Genomic DNA, 23,468 nt, shown 5'->3' on the forward strand with positions numbered 1-23,468 from the left:
AATAAAAAGTGTAATGAAAAAGAAGTCTGTTGTGAAAGGGAAATGAAACCCTCATGATTAAAGACGAGAGGCTTAAAGTTGCCTTGAACTGAGACACCTGAAGACATTTTATTTCAATCTGTAAGTTTGTCCCTGAAGATATGCTGTCATTGGCTTTCTGTAGAAGATGATAGAAAAAGTTGAAGTTCTGAACTTATCAAGACTAAAAAGTTGCATTTCTAATCAACTAGGTGCTCGGTGGCACACCTGTCCATCAGGTATGCCAGATACGTCACCTAGTTTACCGGTTGCTTGGAGATAAGTGTGAGCGCTGCCATGTCAGGCTGTTTGGAGTGGTTGTTTGGGGACGCCGTTATGCTAAACAGGGTTTGATGAAATACTGGAATCTAAAACGTGCTGAACATGAATGCTTAATGACTTTATAAGTCATGATTATGAGTGCCACAGTTTGTACCCAAGTTCTTTTTTTAAGGAAGTCATTTGAAAGTTGTAACAGCTGCTAGGTCTCTCTTTCCTTTTCTACATCATCCCTCTGTTGCTCAGGCTGGTTTCCCTCGTGTGTGTGTGTGTGTGTGTGTGTGTGTGTGTGTGCACGCGCCATGTGAATATAATGGTTGAACATGACACAGGATGACACAGGAGAGACAGAGAAGCTGTGGGGAATCCCAGCTAAAAGCAACATGCCGGATGTAAAGTTTAGTGTTTCTGCCATTCAGTGTGCCAGCACACAAGGGCGTGGTGTCCGTGGAGGGGAGGGCAGCTGAGGCGTACAGCAGGTGGCATTTCTCACACAGGCAGATCCCGTCCTTGTCCCATATCATCACCATATAAAACTGCTACCCTGATACTACTTTAGAGCTCTGATGGGTTTTGAACAGGTGAAAACTTCCAAGGAGCCAATCAGAGTCTGACATGGAGCGAGCCCAGAGCCAAAAATGCTTACATGCAGAGGAGGCACTGTGTCACTGGCTTAAAACTGTGAGCTGGAAATACGGTCTGCCTAAAGATTCACCCTGGTCAAATGGGCTTCATAATCCTGTCAGGCTTTCACCCTTTTCTCATTCTCTTACCTTGGTTTTAAAGTAGAGATGTAGCAGTGGAATTAATTTCTCTTATACATGATTGCCCGTTGGTTGACTGGTAGTTGACCTGTCAGTATCAGAGATGATTATTGTACCTACCTGGTCTAATCCAGAGCCCTGGTACCAGGATGCCTGTAATTAACATTACTTACAGCAATTTTAAAATAAATGAATAAAATGTTGAATGCTCCAAAGAGAGGAAAAACAACCAAATGGGTAGAAAAAAGAAAGAGGAGAGAGCAGACAGGCAAAAAATTACCAGGTAGACTCAAATTGATGGCAAAAACATGAACATTTTCCACAAACATCCATAAAACAAGATTCTGGGTGACTTGTTGACTTGTTTCTTTTCTCTTTTTCTCCTGTGTTATTCAGGGCTCCAGACTGTCAATGTTTGGTCAGGTTTTATGATCATTATATTAGGCGTTTTTGTGTTTGTTTTTTTCATTTTCTTTAATGCAGGCTGTACATATGTTTTGGAAAATAAAAATACACAATTATAGTTGAACGTTGAATGGAAATGGTATTTAAAGACATAGCCACAGCCTAGCAGGCAACTATGGGGAAAACTTCTTTATCAGCTTGTTTTGTAAGGCTACTGTTAACATTGGGTAACATGGCAAGAGATTGCACGTGCCGTTGTTCCAATATAAATGCCCTGTAGCTGCAAAACAATGTGGAGACACTGAAGGCAAGGAAGACAGCTTAAATAGAAAGAACCTTAAAAGACACGCGGATTTCACTGGCCGAGGTACAATAACGAGATGCATTGAGTAAATTGTGCAGAATGTGGCGGTGCGAGTATGATTAATGCATTGTTCGAAACGATCTATCTAACTGCACAATGGCACCATATGACACAAGCTATGCAGGGATTCGTGGAGTCCTTGAAAAGCAGCGCCTCTTCTCACAAGCATTTACCAACAGGGTCGCCTGGCAAATAAGACCAAAAAACTCAATAAAAACAAACAAAACAACATAACTTGCATGATCGTATCATGTGAAGATGACTTTTAATATCTTTAAATTAAAACTGTTGTTTTAAAAAAGAAAAAAAAGAAAAGGTTTTGCCCATTTGGTATGTTTTCATGCCTGAGTTTGGAGTTTTTCAGTAAACGGCTGCCTGCCGCCCTTATTTGATCTTAAATATACATTATTATTCACGTTAGAGCACAAAACAGATGCAATAGCACCAAAATCTGGTGGTGGTGCTACCATTTGTGAGACTTTGGTGGCATTTGGTGAGGCGAGAGGGAAAGTTCTCCTGAAGCCTTGCTTTTAGGAGCTAAATAGCAGCTATATGTGTTTATTCAGAAGGCATTTATTACCCTGAAAAACAATATTATTGCCAATATTAGGCAGTTTTTCTTGCAGAAATCCAACTCCTTTGAGTCTGAACACAAAGTGCGCTTTAGGCTGGTCGCCCCACTCAAAAGTTTCTAAACCCAGTTTCATTTCCAGGAACTTCCAGATTTCCAGACAGCTTTTTAAAAAAAAATTTATTCCCCATGTAGCGGCAGTAACATCGTTTGATATTTATCCGCGAAGAGAAATGCCACAAGATACAGTCCTCTGACATTTACAGCATCTTGATGTGGGAGCAAAACTGTGTCATTGTGCTGTTGAATGCGCGTGTGTGTCCATGTGTGTTTACAGGTCGCGCTTTATTCAGGTCCAACTGTTCCGCGTTGCCACGGAAACCAGTTTTGAGTGTTTTGCTTTAGTTAAAGAAGCAGAGCTCGAACTTTCAGAAATTAGACCCAAAGCGCTCCGGTGAATAGAAGGACCTCGCAAGCTGCAAAACAAAACGTTTCCTGCTTTTTATTTATTTATTTTATAGAACCCCCTGAGATTCACCCTGCAGCCGATCACTTTAATAACTCTTGATATCAAAATTGCAAGATTACAGATTTTGTTTGTCACAAACTGCTGTCAGTTTGGGCATCTTGTAATTTCCATCCATTCCCAGGAGAGTGGAGAGTGCAGTCCAGGCGTGTATCCGTGGCTTGGGATATGGGCGGCGCAGTGGTCAGAGTGCTGATTTTATATGACAGTGAATTCACAGCCGAGTAAGGTGCCTCAATAAAAATGCCTGTGCAAAGCTGGCACTTCAAACCTTCAAGTGCTCATTTTCTTTCCACAAGTGCAGCAGGGAAAACTGCTGAATGGGCTGTCCATCTATGTCACAGCCGCAGCCCTTTTGTGACCTTTCTTATTTATGAACCCTCTCGCGGCCGTCATTTCCACCCTTTTCCATATGTATGCAGCAGAATCACTACCACTGCCACCGCCATCAGAACAAGTCATCTACAGTAGGGTCATCGCACAGCTGAGCCTCCGACACAACCTAGAGCACAGTCCGGCTATTGTGCTTTCCCTGTTTCGCACTGTTTCTGATGGAAGAGGAAGCCACAGAGAGGACTTCCGAGTCAAAGATGAGCATGTCCCACATGCATACTTATAGGGAGAAATGAGCACTGCTGATAGAGGGCAGCATTTCTTTCCCCGTCACTGAGGCTCATGGGGAGGCTGTGTGAGGCCGTTAGTGTCCTTTCTCAGCAGGGTATGTGTGGTCTGCTCGCAATCATTAGGATTTCCAGCTGTTGCAAATCACATTAAACGTTAAAGCACATTGAAATCATGTATATTCTCACATTAACCATGTATGCCCACTTCTTGAAAAAGAAATCAAATTATATGTATCTGAAATCTTAAGATACTCGATCTTCTTCCCCATGCTGAATGCGAGACACCTCCTTCACTTGTATCCAGCTGTAACATTAAAATAAAACTTAGCAAAAACATCCCAACCCACACAGAGCTGGACGAATCCCTAAAATCACATTTTAGTTTTAAAGCCGAGTGAGTGAATATCAGACTGCTTTAAATGTTTAGTATGCTGTTTTCAGATACTCTACACAAACAGCTACTTTTACTTTGCATGTTAAACAGGAAGCAGTCACATTAAACTGTCTTCTTTTGAAGCTGTTCCTCAAACTAACTAAAAATAAAAAAATAAAAAATTATATATATATATATATGACTTAGTGTTTTTGTAGTTATGTATTTAGCAGCATATATGACTTAGTGTCAGCATGAAAACTAATAAGCCTTAGACAAAATGTCAATCTGTTCTTTTACTGATTTATTCATTTTTATTGAAAGGAAACATGGTTATTCTGTCTTTGTGATTCAGTTTTTGCCACTTTTAAAAATTGTGGTTCTTAGCTACAGTGTCCTTGGGCCATGTCAGTGTTAGCAGTGCTGCTTTGCATTTGTGAATTGTGATATACAGTGAAGCCTGTTGTGTTACACTGGTATGCCTGAGTCTGACTTTGACTTGGTGAGCCCAGTGATGAGTTGGGTGATAAGCAACAGGCAGGAGCTGGAGAGTAGGACAAATCCGTCTGCGGCCCTGCCAAGTGGCCAAGTTCACGCCAATACCCAGTCAGTTGCTTTTGGATGAGAAAAACATGCATGAGAAAACTGGATATGGCGATAAGCAAATGGAATGACAGGAGTCTCGCATTTGCATGGAAACACAAGGGACCTTAAGGGAGTCCTTTTGATCGTATCAGACCAAACGGCAGTTTGCAGGCAGAGCTGGAGAGTATTTTCATATAGACGCAGCAGAGCTGCTCAAAAAGAGCCGTGAGCAGAATGTGAAAGAAACAGTATCAGCTTGTAAATAGTTGTCGTCTTGCTGACCCTTAGCTAATATATTTCAGGAGGAGTTAAGCAATTTATTGTGAAGTGTTCAGTCTGTGTGCATCTAACTAAAAAGTCTATTCTAAGGGATTCCTGTGGGTGCAGGAGCTGCTGCGTAGCATAGCGTACACGAGGAATACAACTGTATGTCCTTCCTGTGAGTTTTAAATTGTTACATTCACATATTTGTAATTACGTCGTGGTGAAACAGCATGCAGGAAACTGCCAAACAGCAATGTGATTTAGCAGCTGACTGATTCATTTGTGTGTGCGTTTATCGTGGTCTCCTTGCATGTATGCTGCCGTTGTTGCCCATCCAGCAACGCAGAGCCTCTGTCTCACACATGCAAACAACATTATGACACTGATTGGTGAATGAGCTCTCCCTGTCAGGTTAAACGAAGCACACGCTCACACAAATCCAATTAAACTTGAAGCAAGCGTGCATTGAGGAGCACAATCTGAGAACCTGAAGGCAAGCACGAGGGCATCTTCAGCCCACCAGGTTAATAAATATTTGATACTGAGGCAGCCATGCGTGTCTTCTTGTTCAGAGTGTTGGGAAAGTTAAAGAGGGTCTTTGCCTTTAAGCACGGTGCGACCAGAGCCGCTTCTGTTAACACGCTTCTGCTCAGGTGATTTTTATTTTTAATAATTATAAATTCCAAAAGATCCAGCTGCAGCTCACCTCCTCTCTCCAGGGACTGTCACACACTTCTCGCACTGCAGTATTTGGTGCCTGTCTTCCCTGCATCCTCCTCCTTCCTCTCCTCCTTCTCACATGTGCATGCTTTGCCACCTAGATTGCGTGAACTGTCTCCCACTGCATCCCGCTGGCTGTGACGCCACTGCTCCCCTGGCACGGAGTGGTAATGCAGAATGAAGCCTGCTATGTCTTAGCATGAGTTGGTGTAAATAGCTTAGAACTGTATGTTATGTATAGTAAGCTGAATGTGAGCCGCCATATCAGATAGCGCAACGGAGACAAGCGACTTATTCTTAGTAGAGTTGTGGTTGCCGCCATTCAGATCCTTCAACAACAGTAGACGTATGTGTGGCCGTGTCATTGCGTGTGTGTATTATGCCTCTGTGCTACTGCCAACCTCCCTTCTCCCCCCACCACCGCCCCTCCGGTGGGAAGCAAGAGTTCATTTCAGTGATGGCAACTGAGATGGTTTTGTTTCAAGTGGTGTGAGGAGTGACTCCAGGCTGGGAGGTTTCCGGTCGCTTAACGTTGCGGGACGATAAATTACAGGGAAATAGAGTGACAAGCTTCAGAGGGTAGATTGTTGATGAAGAGACAGTGGTGGTGCAGATGTGGAGCCACTGAAGATGACACAAGTGTAATTAGAAGGGACTTGTGTTTGTTCTTCCTTTTGTCAAGCGCAATTGTCGTACCCTTTGATAGAAGCACCGAGACACGCACCCCGGGCATTGGTGAAGCATTTACGGTATCACAGTTACAGTTTCCTCCTTTATTATGGTACATTATTAAAGATGGCGTATGCCTATGTAGGATTCATAAGCCAGGTTCTCTCTCTCTCACACAGTCACACACACAGACACACACACACAGATGGACCCTGATTTGATCAAATCACAGAAATGCCACTGAGGGGAAAAAAATGCAGTTTTATTTGCTTTTGCCGTCTTTTTGCTCGTTGTTGTAAAATACAATCCACCGCTGCAGATGTGAGGTCTGGTCATGACGAATGATCCCATTACCATTATGTGGCTGTCACAAGCTCGAATCCGCCAGGGCCTTCACACCGAGATGGTGCTTTTCAGGGCAGTTGTTGTGGTTGTCTTGAAGAACTGGCAGCCCGTTTTTCAGAACAGCCTTCACTCCTAATAACCCCTTCAACTTAGACAGGGTGTTTGTTAAAGAGGGGAACCAGGCTCGTTTGTTTTCTGCCAGGAATGATGAAAGCAGCCGGCCTGTAAATACTTGCAGATTTGTTTTGGTGTTTCTGTGGAGGAGTGGCGTAAACTCGAGTGCGACTAGAAACAGTTGTTAAATGAGTGGACTTTGACATCCTGCTTGCCTGTCATTGTTATTAATACTTTGGTTGCAACTCAGGTGGATCTAAGAAATGCAGATCTTTAAAGGGGGTTATTTTCAGCCTGTGATTGTCTTTAAGTAAAACTGCACATTAGATTTGGCAGAAGTCTGACCCTTGTATACAATATATCCTGTTTTTGTGTTGCTGCGTTTGCAAGTTGTAGCAGTTTGTTACATAATCAAACCTGGAAAGCAAACAGTAAAGAAACATAAACTGCTACTCGGGCCGCAACTTCATGCGCGTTGAAGAGTTGCTGCAGCTTGGCAGACGTTTAGACTCCACTGAGCTCCTTCTAGTCCCATATATAAGAGACTAGAACAACAAACCTTTCCCTCAGGCTTTTTCACAATCGCCAATAACTCTCTCTCGCCTTCTCTGTCTCACTTTAAATGCTATCCACGTAAATAGGCATTTCCACCCGCTACCCGCTGTTGTGCAGATCGGCTTTCTAACCCGAGGTATCGATGTCATCCTAGGATATTTACACAAGTATTTATTGGTTATCGATCAGGGCCGGTATCCCTGTCAGCAGCTTCCATAATTGAATTAGTCTATATACTACATTCCCACACAGTGTGCAGGCATCTGCCAAACTCCTCCTTCCTCACCCAAATCAACTGCTCCTCACGCTGAAGCACACGTAGCTCTGAATCCTTTCTATTTCCTGTGTGCTTCCTGTCGAGCCCCCCACTTCATTTCACAGAGCAGATCAGGATTTGGAGCCATTTTAGCCGCAGGATTAAAGTCTGACAGGGATAATGCCACTTCAGCCACTTGTGAGTCACGTGACACAAGATGATCTAAGGTTTTGGGAGGAGCACTATAATGTAATTAATGTATCGGAGGCTCTAATCCATTTGACTCCACCCCCTCGTGGAGCCGGATGGCCATAAACCTTAAAAGCTGCTCTTTCCCCCCGTAGAGGACAGTGAGGAAAACAGAGGGGTTGATGAGCGCCTCTTTCTCCTTCACGCTGCTGCCCCTCCACACACTCCCTCTTCTAAATAGAGCGGCCTGTTCACGTTATTTTAACCTTAAACCGGCACGCACGAGTGCGTCCTATGTACTGTACATAATCCCACCTCCTTCTTAATCTCCTGATGGCTTATCACCGTTACTGCATTTTACCCAGTTATGTAAAATTGCTGCAAGTCAGCAGCTAATTTAATATCCTACTGTTCCTACTTGTCACTGGATCTTTTTCGTATTCTTCACTAGCATTGTTATTTTTAAAAAGGTGTCACATTCGTGGAAAGTTTACTTTAAGTTTGCTCTTGTCAAATGCAAGCAAAGGAATTTACTTTTAATGTGTGCTTGTTATTTTATTATTATTTTTGTTTTTCTTGCATTCCTAAAACTGCTGGGACTTTGCATTTATTAAAGGCGCTAAAAAAAATAAATGTTTCAACAATCAGCTGAATATTTATTGATTAATTAATGTTTAACTGCTTTTATTTCTGTCCAACTCTTAAATGAATTATTATTTCCGATATTTGCGGCTTTTTAAATAAGCACTTAAATACTGCAGGATTAAAGGTCAGGTGTTGCTTCTTTAATTTAATTAGTCTAAACTGTAATAAAGGTGAGAAGGAAGACTGCAAAAGAATAGGTGTAAACCTGTATAAATATACAAAGTAGGCTTAAAATAAAGTTAACCCACCAAATTTTAAAATAAACATGGCGACCGAGGCATCGTTAATAAATATTTCCCCCAATTTGGTGGTGATTTCCTGACCCGGTGTTTGAGAACACACTCTTTCCAAAAGCTGCATTGTGCCGATGTTTGGAGATTAAGGACTCCACAGTGACGGCAGCTGCGACTGGCAGGGGTGTTTTGAAAGATGTTGCTCATTGACCAGACGTGCAGGGTTTCTGTTTCCCAGAGGATGAATCTTCACTCACCTCCTGCTAGTTACCGTGCGTATTTTCGCTCTCTGTTAGGAACTTCCCTGCAGATGGAGGTGGGGGAGGTGGGGGGCAGTGCATTCAAGTGTGTGTGAACAAGTAAAGCTTGCTCTCCAGAGGGAGCTGGAGGGAGAAGTAAGACAGAGACGTTGAGAGACAGACTGTAGAGAGAGCAGCAGACAGAAAGCAGGAACAGTTTGAGGGCTTGCGTAATGTTGAGTGGTGTGCATGTGTTATTGATCCTGGGACCTACACCTATGGCAGACGCGCTGAGCCTTCCAGCTACGGTATAATACCTTATGGTTGGCAGATTAAAGGATGAGACCTCAGGAACAAGCTGCACAACTCAACATAAAGCAACAGAAGCAGCCATGAGGAGCAGCTAGCAGCGGACCCACACACTGCACCGCCGCAGTATGAGCTGGTATCCACCTGTCAGTAGCTGTAGGCACTGAGGTGTGTGAGAGGCAGACACAGGAAATGCATCAGTGTGTGCATGTAGAGAGGAGTAGACAAACTAGTCCGCTATACTGTACATTAATGTGTTTTGGATGTGCATGTGTGTCCCCGTTGTCTGGCTGTATGTCTGTCACTGACTGTGCTGACTTTGTGCTTTGTGACGGGGACAGAAGGGTCCTCGGTTTCTGGAGGAGCCGGCAGGCATTTGATGTGCACAGGACAGGACGGCACATGAGGAGCACTCTTGAATTATCTTTCTGTTTATTATTCTTCCTTCCCCCCCCCCCCCCCCTCCCTTTTTGTTCTGTTGCTTGTGGCTCAGTGGTGAAGGAAGTGGTTTGAGCCCCAACGCATTAAAATGTAAATGCTGTAATTGCAGCTGATTGAATGTTTTCTGCATTTTGCGTGATTACCAGAAATTACTTTTTGAACAGGATTACACATAATGCTCCACGTCCCTCGTGAATTAGCCTATACGCTTAGTTATGAGTGTAACACTCATTCCCGTGAGCGTGATCTGTGAAATCACAGCAAGTTTGGCAGCCATGCAATTTACACAATTAACTTTTTTTTTTTTAAATTAGCACAGAGAAATTACTTTTCAGTGCAGCAGAAGTCTGTGTCCAGTATTTAACTTTAGAAATAAATATAATTCTAGAAGTTTTTGAGGAAAAAAAATGTACATCTTTTTTTACTGATTATCTTATGTTATAATAATTTGGATTTGCAAAATACAGGTAAATAGGTGGCTCCTCGTTTGAGCCATAAACCTTTGGAAGCTCGTAATGCTAATATATACACACAAAATAGAAGAGATTTTAAGACCTTATTTTACTTCTTTTTTTTTTTTTTCCACATGGGAATCCTGCAGTCCCTACCATCCCATTTAAGTATAACAACAGTTTGAAAATTAGATTTATATGTATTAATTTGGGAGACTAATATAGGCTAATAGAATACTATTCCCTTAAGAGCAGCTGTTTATGTTATGTTTTCTGGATGTTTTCTCCTTTATTACTCAGTACAGTAGGGATTTGATACGAAAGTGGGAATAGAGAGTGTGTGTGAAACCGGAAATGATGTGGGACGGACTCAAACATTCCTCATTGGTCAGCGCTTGGTAGCGACCTCGCAGTCGTGTCTAGAAGCTCTTCAGACCCCCAACGTTTGTTGTTGCTAGGTTTCTACATGGAAAATTGTGAGCACAAACAAGAAACAGCAGCTTCTCTCAGCATGAGGAAAAAAAGGTAACGTAAGGCACATTAGCAAGAAAAGAGCGCTAGCCTGTATTGTGTTTACCTCGTTAACTATGAATGGTTTAGCTTACAGTAATTAGTGAATGTAAGTCAGCAGATATCAACTGAACGTTTTATGTAAAGCCTGGTCAGTTAAAACAGGTCTGGTTCTTTTAACTTTTTTTTTTCTTTGAATAATTTAAACTTCTTTATTCCACCAGAGACATTACAGAAGAGATACGTGGCACTAATTCCCAGACAAAGGGTGGTCGAGCTTCCGGTTTTTTAAAAACAAATAAGCTCTTTAAAACGGTATTTTTGAGGCGACGTGGATAAAGAGTTTTAGGCTTGCTTTATCATATTTTTCTAGTGTTACTAAACATACAGTTCCCATTTCCTGGTGACCGTTGAAATGAAAGTTATCTGAGATAAGTATTTAAAAAGGAAAATCAATGGAAGGTAAGATGGCGGCTGCGCGGAAAGTCTTTGTGTTCAGAGGCCTTGAGTTCATTTAAATCTAGTAGGCTGTTTTTACATGTAAAGAACATGTTTACATTTTTTTTCTTTTTAAATGTTAGCACAACATTTGTTTGTGTTATCTTAAAAACAAAAAGGGTTGTATTATTAGTGCACTTAAGGCCAATGGTTAAAAAAAGTCAGATTAAAGGCACATTTTTCCTCCAAATGTATATTCATTCAGGGTAAGTTTACCATTTATTTAAAAAAGTTGATACATACGTATTACATTTATTAAATTCAGTAATAACGTCTCCTGGAGTGTCACCAGAATGTAGGGGTCCTCCATTGTGCTTGCACATTGCATTGAAGGAAATAAGAATGGAGGCCCTTCCTTAAATTTAGTTACTGCACTTTCTAATAGACATCTACTGTAAATAATTTTCCCTCCAATTCTCTCTAGTCCCATTATTGTACATTTAAATTTAATAGTTTAAATTTAAAGGAAAAAAAAGGCTTGGAAGCACATTTACACATTGTATGGCAGTACCATCGGCAGGATATCACAAATGTGTAAAATGCTTTTGGTGAGGGGAAAAAACCCCACTGTATGTGAGTGAATTTATACCAGAATGTGTTTGTTTTTTAGTGTTGTGCTTTGTAAACAGTCCCTTACACCAGTGCTGTTAATCTTCTTTGTAGTTTGTCTGCTGGCCTCAGGCAGGCCTGGCAACCTGTGGTTGCTAGGGACGAATGCGTATTCGCAGATTGGTGTGCGAGCGGTTGCTGGCAGCCACTCATCGACTGCGCTGTGGTAGTGAAAGTGTGAAAAGTGTCTCACACACAGGAAATCAGGTATCTACTCTTTCAAAATGTTGCACCCTTTGAAATGTATTACAGAAGGTGGCCATTCTCTGTTTCCGGTGTGCAGCGTACGTTTTCAAGTGCTCAGGGAATAAACATTTTTCTTTAGTGATCTATGGTTGCCAGGATGTTGTTGACTGTTTTCCTAGTGTGTTTCTATGTTGCCGAGGCTCTACAGCAGTATTTTAGGTGGATCTAAGGGGTTAGGGCCCCACCTTTAACAACAAGCAACCGAGGATTTTTTTTCATCAGCTTTTATTTGAAGTAGTTAAAATAAATATGAATTTGTTTTCCTTTCTGAAAGCATAAACGGCCTATGTCACGCTGACAGATACCTATTTGTTTGGAGCATGCATGTCACGATTAAGAGCAGTTGTTCAAGAGACGAAGAAACTTTCTTTATCTTTTTTTTTAATGCATTGTGTACTGATGTGGATCCCATACCTCCTGACTTGAGCTTGATGTTCTAGGGCTTCAGGGGTTTTTAGGTACACTGAGCCTGGATGGTTTTCTCATACTGTTTGAGATTTTTTTACACCAGAAGCCTCAGTGGAAAAACACAACAAAACATTTTATCTCGAGAGTTGTTAAGAAGTAGGTCACCTGTAATTAATGGATGTGGTTTTTCTTGCATTTATATTTAGACTTTCACGTTATTATTATTTTTAAACAGTAGGGATATTACGTCAGGTTCTGCCTCTGCAGGAAAAAAAAAACATGTAATGGGCTAGAGTGAGGATGAAGTCACTTAGTGCAGCAGATAGCTACCTTTTCTATTGAAAGTAGAAAAACCTTGAACAATAGAGAAAACGGGAGTTAGCTGAAAATTTGTGCCTGTTGTATTTTCTCCTTGAAAGCTTAGGCGGTTTCTCTTGAGAGAAGTTAATGAATTTACAGCGCAGTGCGCTGCTGTCTCTCTCGCTCTCTGTTGATACCAGTTAGTGTAGCTCACCCGACAGCCTCTTTCTTTCTCCCACTCCTTCTCTCTTCTATATGACAATAATCATTTGAATAAGAAGGTATTTAATTACACTTTGAATTTCTGTGTTTAAGTGAATGGATGACCTATATTGGTCCTCACCACGCACAAAATCACACAGTAACAGTGATAGATTAGTTATGTTTCCTTCATTTTTACACAAACATTTGTCTGCGTGTTATCAATAGAAGCTTTAATTTTGAAAACTTCTGTAATTACAAGGCCTGGTTCAAATTACTCTAGTCGATACGTAATCAGAGTCTTGGCAACATGCCTGCTGAAGCCTTAACTTCCTAAGACCCGACCTCTTTCATGGCATGCATTTTTAATTTTTCGTTGCTATTTTGGTTGATTGGGGCCTAAAGAATGTAAAAACAAAGAGTTACCAGATTTTTTTTTTTATTTTTTACTCAAGTTTTGTTTTTGTGAAAAAATGAGATCCACGCATAAGTACATTTGTTTCAAATTTTGATAGAACAGTGGCAGTATAATGTCCTCGTAAGTGGATATCAGGCTCTTGTAGAGCTGGGCGATATGAGATTTTTTCATATCACGATATGTTTTTTTCATTTCAGGCGATAACGATATCTGTCACGATATAAGCCAAATAACTATATTTGTAAGATTTAAATGTGCCGTTGCTCACAAGTAAAATGTGAAATAATCAGCAGCTTGTTTTTATTTAAATATTTATTTCCCATAAGTTCAACAGGGTAGATGTACTTAAGGAACATGAGACTTTTTCAGATAAATAAAGGCAAATATTGCAAACTACACAAAAGGCAGCCGCTAAAGCGTTTAAGTTTCAAAATAGAACAAACGAAACAGACTAAATTGTCAATTCCACTTAGAAACAAAGTATTAATTCTAAAAATAAATCTTAGTTTGTTTTACAGAAGAACAGACAAAACTGATTAACTTTTGTCAATATCAAATAAACTGAGAACTAAAAGGAAATTCTCAATCTCTCCTTGTTGTATAGCTTAGCTTTTCAAACAGTTTTAACAGTTACTTTAGTCTGACAAAAGCCGAATGACGAATTAGCGCTTCCAGTCAGAGACTGAGGCTACGTCCACACGTACACGGGTATTTTTGAAAACGGAGATTTTCCGTTTTCGTTTTAAAAAATAATCCCGTCCACACATAAAGGCAGAAATGAAGGAAAACGCTGCTATGAACATGCCAAAGCAGCAGGTGGCGCTAGATTCCTAACCGTGCAGAAATGTTGGCCAATCAGAAGTCTAGAAGCCTCGGTGGGAAAAAGTAAACAAAGCTGGGGCATAGAAGCAGAACAGAGTCGTATGTGTGGACGGACAGTAACTGTGTGTATATGTAAGCATTTAAACACTGCAGAGAGTAGAATTAACAGTATTGTAGAAATTCATTTCACCGAAACAATAACGTAGCGCACAGTGTGACGCATGCACCAGTTTATTGTATTTCCAGACTTGCTTTCGGCACAATTTACAGTGCACGCTACTCTGTTTTTTGTCAGACTTGAAATAGCCGAAATACCTTCACACTACGGAACTTCTATGGCTCTTCCGTTCGACAATCTCTCCGGCGTTGGAACCATCATCTGTTTTCTCTTCGGTCACGCTCGGTTGATTTTTCTAGTCGGCACACTCATTTCCTCCATTATGCGCTGGCTCCATTACCCGCTGGCTGCTTCCCAAACAAACACACGTGCGGCTTGGCACTTGTGCTGTACGTAACAAGTCACGCGACGTGACGCTGCGGCTGTGATTGGTTCGGCTCTGCGCTACTTGATTTGGATTGGCTGACCTTTTTTTTTTTATATTTATTTATTTTTTTTAAGAGGACAAGAGCGGCGAGGTCTATCGCGATAGCTTAATTTCTCTATCGAGTAAAAGTTATATCGCGATACATATCGTTATCGTTCTATCGCCCAGCTCTAGGCTCTTGTAGAGAAAAATTAAGTATTTTGGTCTAGACGTCTCAAAATGTGATGTCCACATATGTGGATGCCAGGTTCTAGGAGGTTAATGGTAAGATTAGTTATTACATGTTATTTTATTGACATCATATTTCTCTTTATTGTTATTGAAAGGGTATTCTCCTTGATGGGAAAAATAGACATTTTTTTCCTCCTAAATTTGCTACATTAGTCTAAAAAACTTGTAATCTCTTCTTGGATCTTTCCTCTTGTTGTGCTTGCCTGCTTTTTTCACGTTTTTTTTTTTTTTTCTTCACTTTAAGTGTCCAAAATAGACTTTCTTTCCCTTTCAAAATAAATGTGTGACACACATTTATTGGCGCTACACTGCAGGGACATACATACATCTCTACCTGTATTGGAATAAATAAAGATAATTAATCCTGATAATTCACAGTAGAACCTTAAAATAAGTGTAATATATCAGCAATATGACTTAAATTTGAAAAAGTGCTTGTAGGCTAATATAGTGAATTTAGTTAAAGTTGTAGCTTATGCGCTAAAGAAATGTCGTAAATATGTCTATTTCCCTAATGCGGAGGGACATTTTAAGTCCAGCCTGTGTGCTGGCCCACACCCTGCACAGTAAATAGTGAAACTCACAGCTCAAAGTTTTGTCTGACCAACAGTCACTTTGCTGTGGTTTTTCTTTTTCCAATTGTGAAATTTAAAATTTTTATTACACTGTTTTTATTTATTAAGCTCTTAAGAGAATAGATTTTAAGGCCTAAAACAACTCTGACATGTTATTGCCATTTGTCAGTTTCCCACCTGCTCAAAAATAAATTTAGCAAAACAAGTGTTTATATAGTAATAAAAATGTGTTTGATTTAAGGTGTGTGAATGTACTTTACAGTCATTATGAAGTGCTCCGTCGCTTTGTTTGAAGCAAACCATTGTCATTTAAATAGAAATGAATTATGCTACAGTTATGGGCAAATGAAACATTTTTTTTAAAAATACTCATTTCATTGGCTTAGCAGGCATGACGGGAGAAAATGCGTTTTGTGTCAGCTGGGCACCCTGTGGCATTGTAGCTCTGACTAAAAAAAATAAAATTAATTTGTGATGATTACACCTGAGAGCTGAAAATGATTTTTATATCTGCAACACTGTGCAAATAACTTTTGGAATAACAAGAGGTGAACCGGTGGTATTGTAAACATTCATTCATTTTTTTTCTTTTTTCTTTTATTGTAGTCAAACTGCAGTTTGCTTATCTTCAAGCTTACCTGTATTGTACAGGCAGAAAAGTTAATGACTTTGGACTGCCAGCTTTCACTACAATAGGGCCTCAGACATGAACGCTGTGTTTTACCTGAATCACTGAAATCTGTTGAATCATTTGTAATTATCTCATTATATAACCCAGAGTCACTGCTTGGTTCAGCAGTTAATCTTGAAATGTCCCTACGTACATGTAAATGACGAGGAACAACACGCAGTGTTGCCTTATTTACATCTTTCTATTAACCAGCCGAGTGAGCGTCGACAGCAAATGTCAACAGGAAGGCTGTGGCTTCCATCTGAGCCGCATGCGCCTACCTGCATGCCTTTCGGCCTGTGCCTCCCCGCCTCGGTGCCACGGTGAAAACTAATGCGTGAAGAGAAACGGGCAGGCAGGTAAGCCTGCTGCATTCTGATGAGTTCTCGCCCCACGAGGTCTGGGAGGGGAACTGAAGCAGGCACCTGAGTGCTACATACCGAGATGAGGTGGTTAGCACTACCGTGGAGCAGCAGCTTTGTTCACTCTGCAGCATCAGTGTGAAAAATATGTAGTTAGGGAACAATGGAAAAGGGGAGACCAACTGCCTGTTTTCTACCTGATGATCATGGGATATACTGGAGGGATAAACACCATTAAGTGAAGCTGCATGTGCAGAAGACGTTGACTGTAACACCCTTCAATATATTTGATATGTCACTATACGTTTAGTCAAAAAACAACAAGCATTTTGTTTCTTTACAATATGACTGTGTTTTTACCCTGTGAAACCTGTCCATGTAGGTGTGAGACGTATGTTGTCAAAGAAGTGTCTTGTAGTCATAAACTGATCGAAATCTAACTTGACCCTGCAGTTTTCCTCAGTCGTATAGAGCATTTCAGTGCCTTTCAGCTCACTGGTTTGGTCTTCTCATTGCTTATAATGACGTTTTTATCTGGCCAAGCAGTTTTCACCGAACAAGCTCTGACAGTACATTATCTGCCCACCACTGAACAGTCCTCAGTTTTTGCCATAACTGGAAATGATGGATGCTTATATTTAATACGGCCAAAATTTCAAGCCTGCGTACAAGTAATCCCCATTAGGTTGCAGACTGCTGTAAACACTTAGTTTTCAATTTTTTTTTCTCCTTCTACTTCTTCTTTTCCTGTTCCCTGTTTTTGGGCTAGGTTGACGTCAGCTGCTTATATGGTCGTGTCAGGCACCCCTAGATCTGTGACTCTGTGAACAAAATGGCTCACCCAGAAAATGTTTCTTCCGTTATGCTTGAAAATGCTGTGCAGCCTTTTAGGGGTTTATTAGGATGTGTCTTAAAATGAGCTTTTTCCCATTGTGAAGTTCAGTTGAATTTTCTTGCTTTTTCTAAATTAGAATGCACAAGTATAGTCTTGGTATGTGGTAAATGTATATCTTTTACAGGTTTTTTTTTCTACGTTCTCTTCATAGATGGTATCAAAAGTATATGTAGCTACTGTGATATTACCCATACGTTTTTGAAATCTTAAAAAGAGGATTTCTGCCATTGCCATCTCAGTTACAAAAAGTTGGATTTGACGAGAAGGGGCGGGTCTAACTGTTGCTAATGATCTGTGATCGACAGGTTGTTAGGCTCTATATAAGGTCAAAAAAGGATCTATTTTTCAAACTGTAAATAATTTAGAACTACTTTGGTGGAGTCCTGGGATTAAAAACATGGAGGTGGAAATGAGCATAATCAGTCCATTTTAAGAGTAAATTACAGTGGCAAGTTATGTTTCATTTTCAGGGCTGCATGTCTCCAAAAATACTTTAAAATAGGTTCAAAGATGTATTTTATATCTAACTGTATGAGACTGTAGGGTACTGATTATCTATAACTAATATGGAAAGCAAAAAACAGAGGGCTTTTTGCCCTCCTTTGATTCTTACAGGCAGTGGTTTTGCTGATTGTCTATTGGTTATGATTATATTGTGCTTCAGTCTTGACATCTGATAATGGTTTGTAAATTGCAAACTAAAGTCATTGCAGTGTCGTTCTTTTCATGCGCCTCCTCCACTAGGAAAGAAGAAAATGAACCACAGCTGCACCAGTGCCCAACCATAAACCATTTCAACTCAGATATTATTAAATAGTCATTAATTCAGAATCATTTCCTAAGAAATTAGGAAATGATTCCAGGAAATTTCTTCCCAAGAAATTCGCTGGATAGAGTTAATAATTATTTGATATGTATCAAAAATATGAATGTCCTTATAGGAGTTTAAAACCCAAGAATAGATTTATTTACCATACATTTGTTTGTGCAGTTGTTTTTTGTTGATGTTGATAAATCCCATATTTTGCACTGTCACTGCTTATTTCTTACCTCTCCAATGACTGCAAAATTGCACATTCTTCTCAGAATTTCTGGAAAATAATTGGAAGATTGCTGAGTCAGAAAACTCAATGCCACATTTCTTTTTCAAATTGCCTTGTACAGCCATTATCTCCAATATATTATATTTGTTCTGTGCTCTTAGATGTGTCCTGACAGAGCTCACACAACCCAATATACAAACTCAAACCAGTGTGCAGAAATGGAAAAATTTTGTCGAACAGTGTCATAGGTTTGTGTGATGTCCTGTTTATGTTTTGCTTTAGAGTCTGTTTGTCCTTGTGGGTGGAAAAGCAGGAACAAATCTTTGTGGCTAGAGGACGGTAACAACGTGTATAGACACCACTCTCATACAAATCCTGTTATCTCTGCTCCACAACAATTGGATGGGACTTAGAGAAGCACTTAGGAGCACTAAACAGAAATGGTCTGAGCAGCGTCTTAATCCAGCAGCAGAGAGTGGGCCACTGTGGGAGTGCCAACAGAGTTTGAAAGGAGAAGCGGGGGGACGTCTTCCACTCTGAAGGGTGTCCCGAATATTGTTGACTTGTTGCGCCTTCTCTGAGATTTCAGGGCATTTAGGAGCTTAAGGGTCAAAACCAGAAAGTGGGTTAATTCAGATTAGATGAATCCGCTGCATCCCCTTGGTGTCTAAGGACCACTGGGCTTTTTGACCAACCCACCCAAACTGAGCCATATACTGTTTCACCACTAGTCTCAGCGTAAATGAAAACTGTCAGTGCAGACTTGCATTTACCGTAAAATCAGTCCAGACTGAAGATGTAAGAGCAACAGCCACTCACATACATGCGCTGGCAGCTGTAAATGCAGCTGATTGTTCGCTGATCACATTATGCTGCACTCAGCACTGCACTACCATACATAAAAGAAACTGAGACATTAGTGTTGCCTGCACAGTATATATCACTGCATTAGTAACATGAGCATGTAATAGGTGCGTAATCACATGCCTCCAGTGTGATTTACGACCGCACAGTTTTTCATTTCCTATTTTATCTGCATAGTACAGCTGATGTGATGGAGGCCGGGTCATCTTTCATTTTGTGAAGCCATCACTCGCATGAAAATATGAAGTCTTCCGTCAAGCTGTTTCTAGATGCTGTGAACTTCCTGTGTGTGTATGCGTTATATCCTCAAGCATGGCCGTCAGTTGCTAATAGAGCCTTTTGCTAGCAACTGAACTGTTTTGTTAGAGAGTTGTTTTCTGTTTTCTGACAGAAAATAGGTTCGGCAATATTGTTTATCTTATCCCAGAGAAGAGATTATCTCCTTAAGCATTAAGCAGTAAATATGTTCCTAAGCTGTTGTGAAACAGTGGTGAGGACTTTGTAATATGACATGTTTGCACTGACAATCAGCCGGTGTTGACAGCTAAATGGATGCTGGAAAGAGGGGAATGACAGTTAAATGGAGAAAAAACTCCCAACACATTTATCATTCAGGTGAATGTTGCAAACAATTATGTGAGGACTGCAGTAGCAGTGAGTGAGTGTGCAGAGGTGTTTGTGTGCGTTTTGTGAGGCAGCGTGCTCCGGAATGAAAGACTATTTGAGATGCCTTTTTATTCGTCCAGAGCGAGCCACCCTGCTGGGCGCAGGACAGCATGCCTTGTGAGGCGTCTCTGACAGCCTGGGCATCCACACAGAACAGGGTGAGAAAGGTAAACAAGGCTCTTAAAGATCTCATTAGAAAGAAACCTTTAGCAGAGAAGGAAACGTTTAATTATTCACTTGTGAGTTTCTGTGTAGAGGGGAAAAAAAGGAAGGAAAAAAGGTTTCCCCCTCAGCCGAAATTCCAAAAGAGGCCTTGGGGAAAAAAAGCAAAACTTATCGTGTTGTAGTGTGTTTCTAATGACATAAGTGAGTTTGATTTTTGGGGGTTAGGAACAAAGTACACTGAGATTATGATAAATTGAAATCTGCACTGTGCATGCTGAGTGAGCGTGGAGGACATTTTGAAAAGCACATGTGTTAGGAACATAAAGAAAATTTGTTTCATATGAAATATTTCTTCTGACATACAGTTAGGTCCGTGCCTGTCATGTCAGTTTACATGATATAAAAGTGTCATATCACAGTATCAATGATATAGGAACACCATCCATTTAGATTCAGTGACTCAAACAACGAGGGAAGCCCAAGCATTTCTGAGGGCAAGAGCCTCCAGTGGTGATTTAGTATTTAAAAAGTGAACTACTCAGCAACTTAGAATCAGCACAGTACTTTGCAAAACATGCAAGAAAACTATTTCTGCTAAATGTGGAAACAATGCATGTTTTTCACCACTTGATACACGTGTGACTCAAAAGTAAACTAATACGTTGACAAAGTGTGGCTGGAGCGGTCACTCCATAGGACAGGAAGAGCAAATGCTAGATGGAAATGACTGATGTGGTTACACAGTAGAAAAGAAATGCTATAAGCAGTTGGTTACAGGGCTGTAATACATGGAAAAACAAAACATACAAGGTGCTGGGGTTGTTGCAGCATGTCACATCATGGTTCCCCTTGGACAAATTGTTTAGTGTTAAAGTTTGCAAAGTGAACTTGAACTTAAAAGTCTGTAGGATGTTTTCATAAATAAGTAGAAGAAATCGATAATAATTCTTTTCTCTTCTCTAAATAATGCCACGCATCATGGTCAAATGAGGTTGCATACTAGTAACCAATGGCTACAATGGTGCATTTTTTTTTCTAAATTAGCTTTTGGCCAATACCTATCACTAGGTACTAGGCCATAAAAGAGGGCACATCAGAAGACCAGCAGATTGATAAGCTTGAATTCCGTAAAAACCTGGATTTGTCTCTGTTGGCTCCATCCAAGTGATCATTCTCTAGTTTGTGATTATAAACATGGTTGTGAATCACCATGATGCAAAACAGGCTCACACACCTGTCCCTAAGGTGTCTTCACAGGTTATCTTGAAAAATTTGGACATCGGTGCCCGACATGAGGAAATTTACTGCCTAAATCTCTGAGCGCTGATGATACGACGATAACGTTCTGGTCCATTATGAGCTGCTGCTGAGCACTTTAACATTATCATTAAGCAGTAATTTCACACTACTTCCTTTGCTGCAAAAGGGCATTTCACTGTGTTGTAAGCTGTGCAGATTTTGCTTTTGGGCCCAGTAAAATATGATGTTGGTAAAATATTACCTTGACTGCTGTGTCTTAAGAGACCTCATAGTAGCAAGATTGGCATGCTTTTTTTATGATTTCATAATGAATTTGCCCACCCGTATGGGTGCCTGACATGTGTGCCCTGTGTATTCTTGTGTGCAACTACAGGGTCTGGTAGTTGCAAGACTGGCATATTTTTATTTTATTTTTTTAAGAGGTATGTTAGAATAGGGCTGTGCGATATGACCAAAATCTCATATCCTGATATAAGACATCTATCGTCCCGATAATGATATAAATCACAAACATTTTCTGAAAGTTCAGTGAATCTCGGGCAGCTTGACTTGCGTGAAGTGTTTCCAGCTAGGTGTCGTGTACCTGGAGTTGAGTGTTTTGACCGATGCATGAAACTATACATTTTTAGACATAAGTTGTAACGGCCGCCGTTTTCTTTCTGAGTATTTATTACACAGCGTGCTGCGGGGAAAAGCCTGTTCTAACGTTTGAGTCTAAGGTTTATTTTTTAGCACCTGATGGCTATTTTTTGCTTCTCATCCGTAAACACTCTGCATAGTATTTCACGTGATTCCGTTTATTTTGAAAGGTCTCAACAGGATCTTGAGCTTTATTCTGAAAGGTTTATGTGGAAAATAAACAAGTGGACACGCTATTTTTTTTTACCGTCGTTGTTGCTAACGATGACGCATAAAAACAGGCGCTTGTCTGTCCTTAGTGTGGTTATATTAAATATAAGAGATAGAGAGAACTTTAAGAAATTAATATAGCCACTACAGTGACCATCAAAATGGTGAAAAAATATTGCCGTAAACAGTTTATTTTGCGACACCATGAAACAAACGATAGCGTAAAATGAAACGATAGATGTTTTTACATCGTCATCCGATGTATATCGTTATATCGAACAGCCCTATGTTAAAATGTGACAAGACGAATGGAATATTAAAGCCTCTGTACCTTACAGCTTTACAGTCCTCTCTCACACACACACCAACACCCCAACATCGTGGCCACTCCCATGGCTCTGGATGGTTTAAACGCTCAACCAAAAGATACAACATCCTATGTAGAAAACATTGTGCAGCTTCTGAAGAGTTACAAGGTTAGGTCACTTTAGCTACTGTTAAATTGAAAATGTTAAATGGTTATTTTATACGTTTACTAAATAAAATTTCCAGGGAAAATGGTATCTGGGCTACTTTTGTGCTTATATTTCACTTAGTCTGTGTCACTGGATGTAATGCTTTCTCACTGCTATTGCAGCAGTAATAGCAGGGAGCTACTTTTAATCCTTTAACGCTCCAAGTGATGTGAAGCTGTCCAAAAATTTGACGTCAGCTGATTGCATGCCACTGATTAGCAAGTCAGTGGCGTCACTTGATGACTCATGACAGTATCTCCTTCATAAAAATCAAAAACCCCATTTTTGAAATCCAGCAAAGAGGGAAATTTCTACACAAAAACAACACTGTGGTCCCAGATTCTGGAACACACACACACACACACACACACACACACACACACACACACACACACACACACACACACACACACACAGAGCAGCAGGTATACCACCAACCAAAACCCAGTAGAGTTGACCTGAGTAGCTACTAATGGAAAAAAGGATATATAATGCTGACTTACTTTTGCAGTAAATTCACACTTCAGATTAACGAGTGTGTCATCAGTGACAGAAACTTACTGGAAAAGAAGGACTGAAAATGCCCCTTACTTAGATTTAAAAATGCTGCTGCCTGCAAGCAAATACCAAACACAAAATTTGGTATTCATTTATTTTTTCATATATTGTCAGAAATATCATGGCAAGTTTTCTTGAACTATCATGATATAATTTAGAATCTTTGTCATCCACCACACTTGCAGTTTATATTTATCAAGTCACCCATGGTATCAAATATGGTTACTTCTAGAATATGTTGCATTAAACTGCCTTTTTTTTTTTTAACAGCATGGGGCTGTTTTGCATGGTAACTGTTTTTTAATACTTGCACATGTGA

The 23,468-nt window shown here is 40.3% G+C and overlaps 1 protein-coding gene across 5 annotated transcripts in view; it reads left to right on the top strand.

Annotated features, from left to right (window-relative positions):
- Nucleotides 1-23,468, top strand: part of igf2bp2a (insulin-like growth factor 2 mRNA binding protein 2a) — a 59,549-nt gene that overhangs the window by 6,438 nt on the left and 29,643 nt on the right. Inside the window, exon 1 of one of the 5 annotated variants that reach the window (XM_086267003.1) lies at nt 10,315-10,464. The exons of the other annotated variants lie outside the window; for them this stretch is intronic. Coding sequence (XP_086123129.1) covers nt 10,406-10,464 — 59 coding nt within the window. The 5' untranslated portion in view covers nt 10,315-10,405. Of the gene's footprint in view, nt 1-10,314; nt 10,465-23,468 lie in introns of those variants that run through there. 5 annotated transcript variants of the gene reach the window in all.

This window comes from Aulonocara sp. 'chitande type north' Nkhata Bay, linkage group LG16 (assembly GCF_057382095.1).
Source record: "Aulonocara sp. 'chitande type north' Nkhata Bay isolate Kocher_YH1m ecotype deep benthic linkage group LG16, A_spYH_male_GT1.1, whole genome shotgun sequence".
Classification (NCBI taxonomy): Eukaryota; Metazoa; Chordata; class Actinopteri; order Cichliformes; family Cichlidae; genus Aulonocara; species Aulonocara sp. 'chitande type north' Nkhata Bay.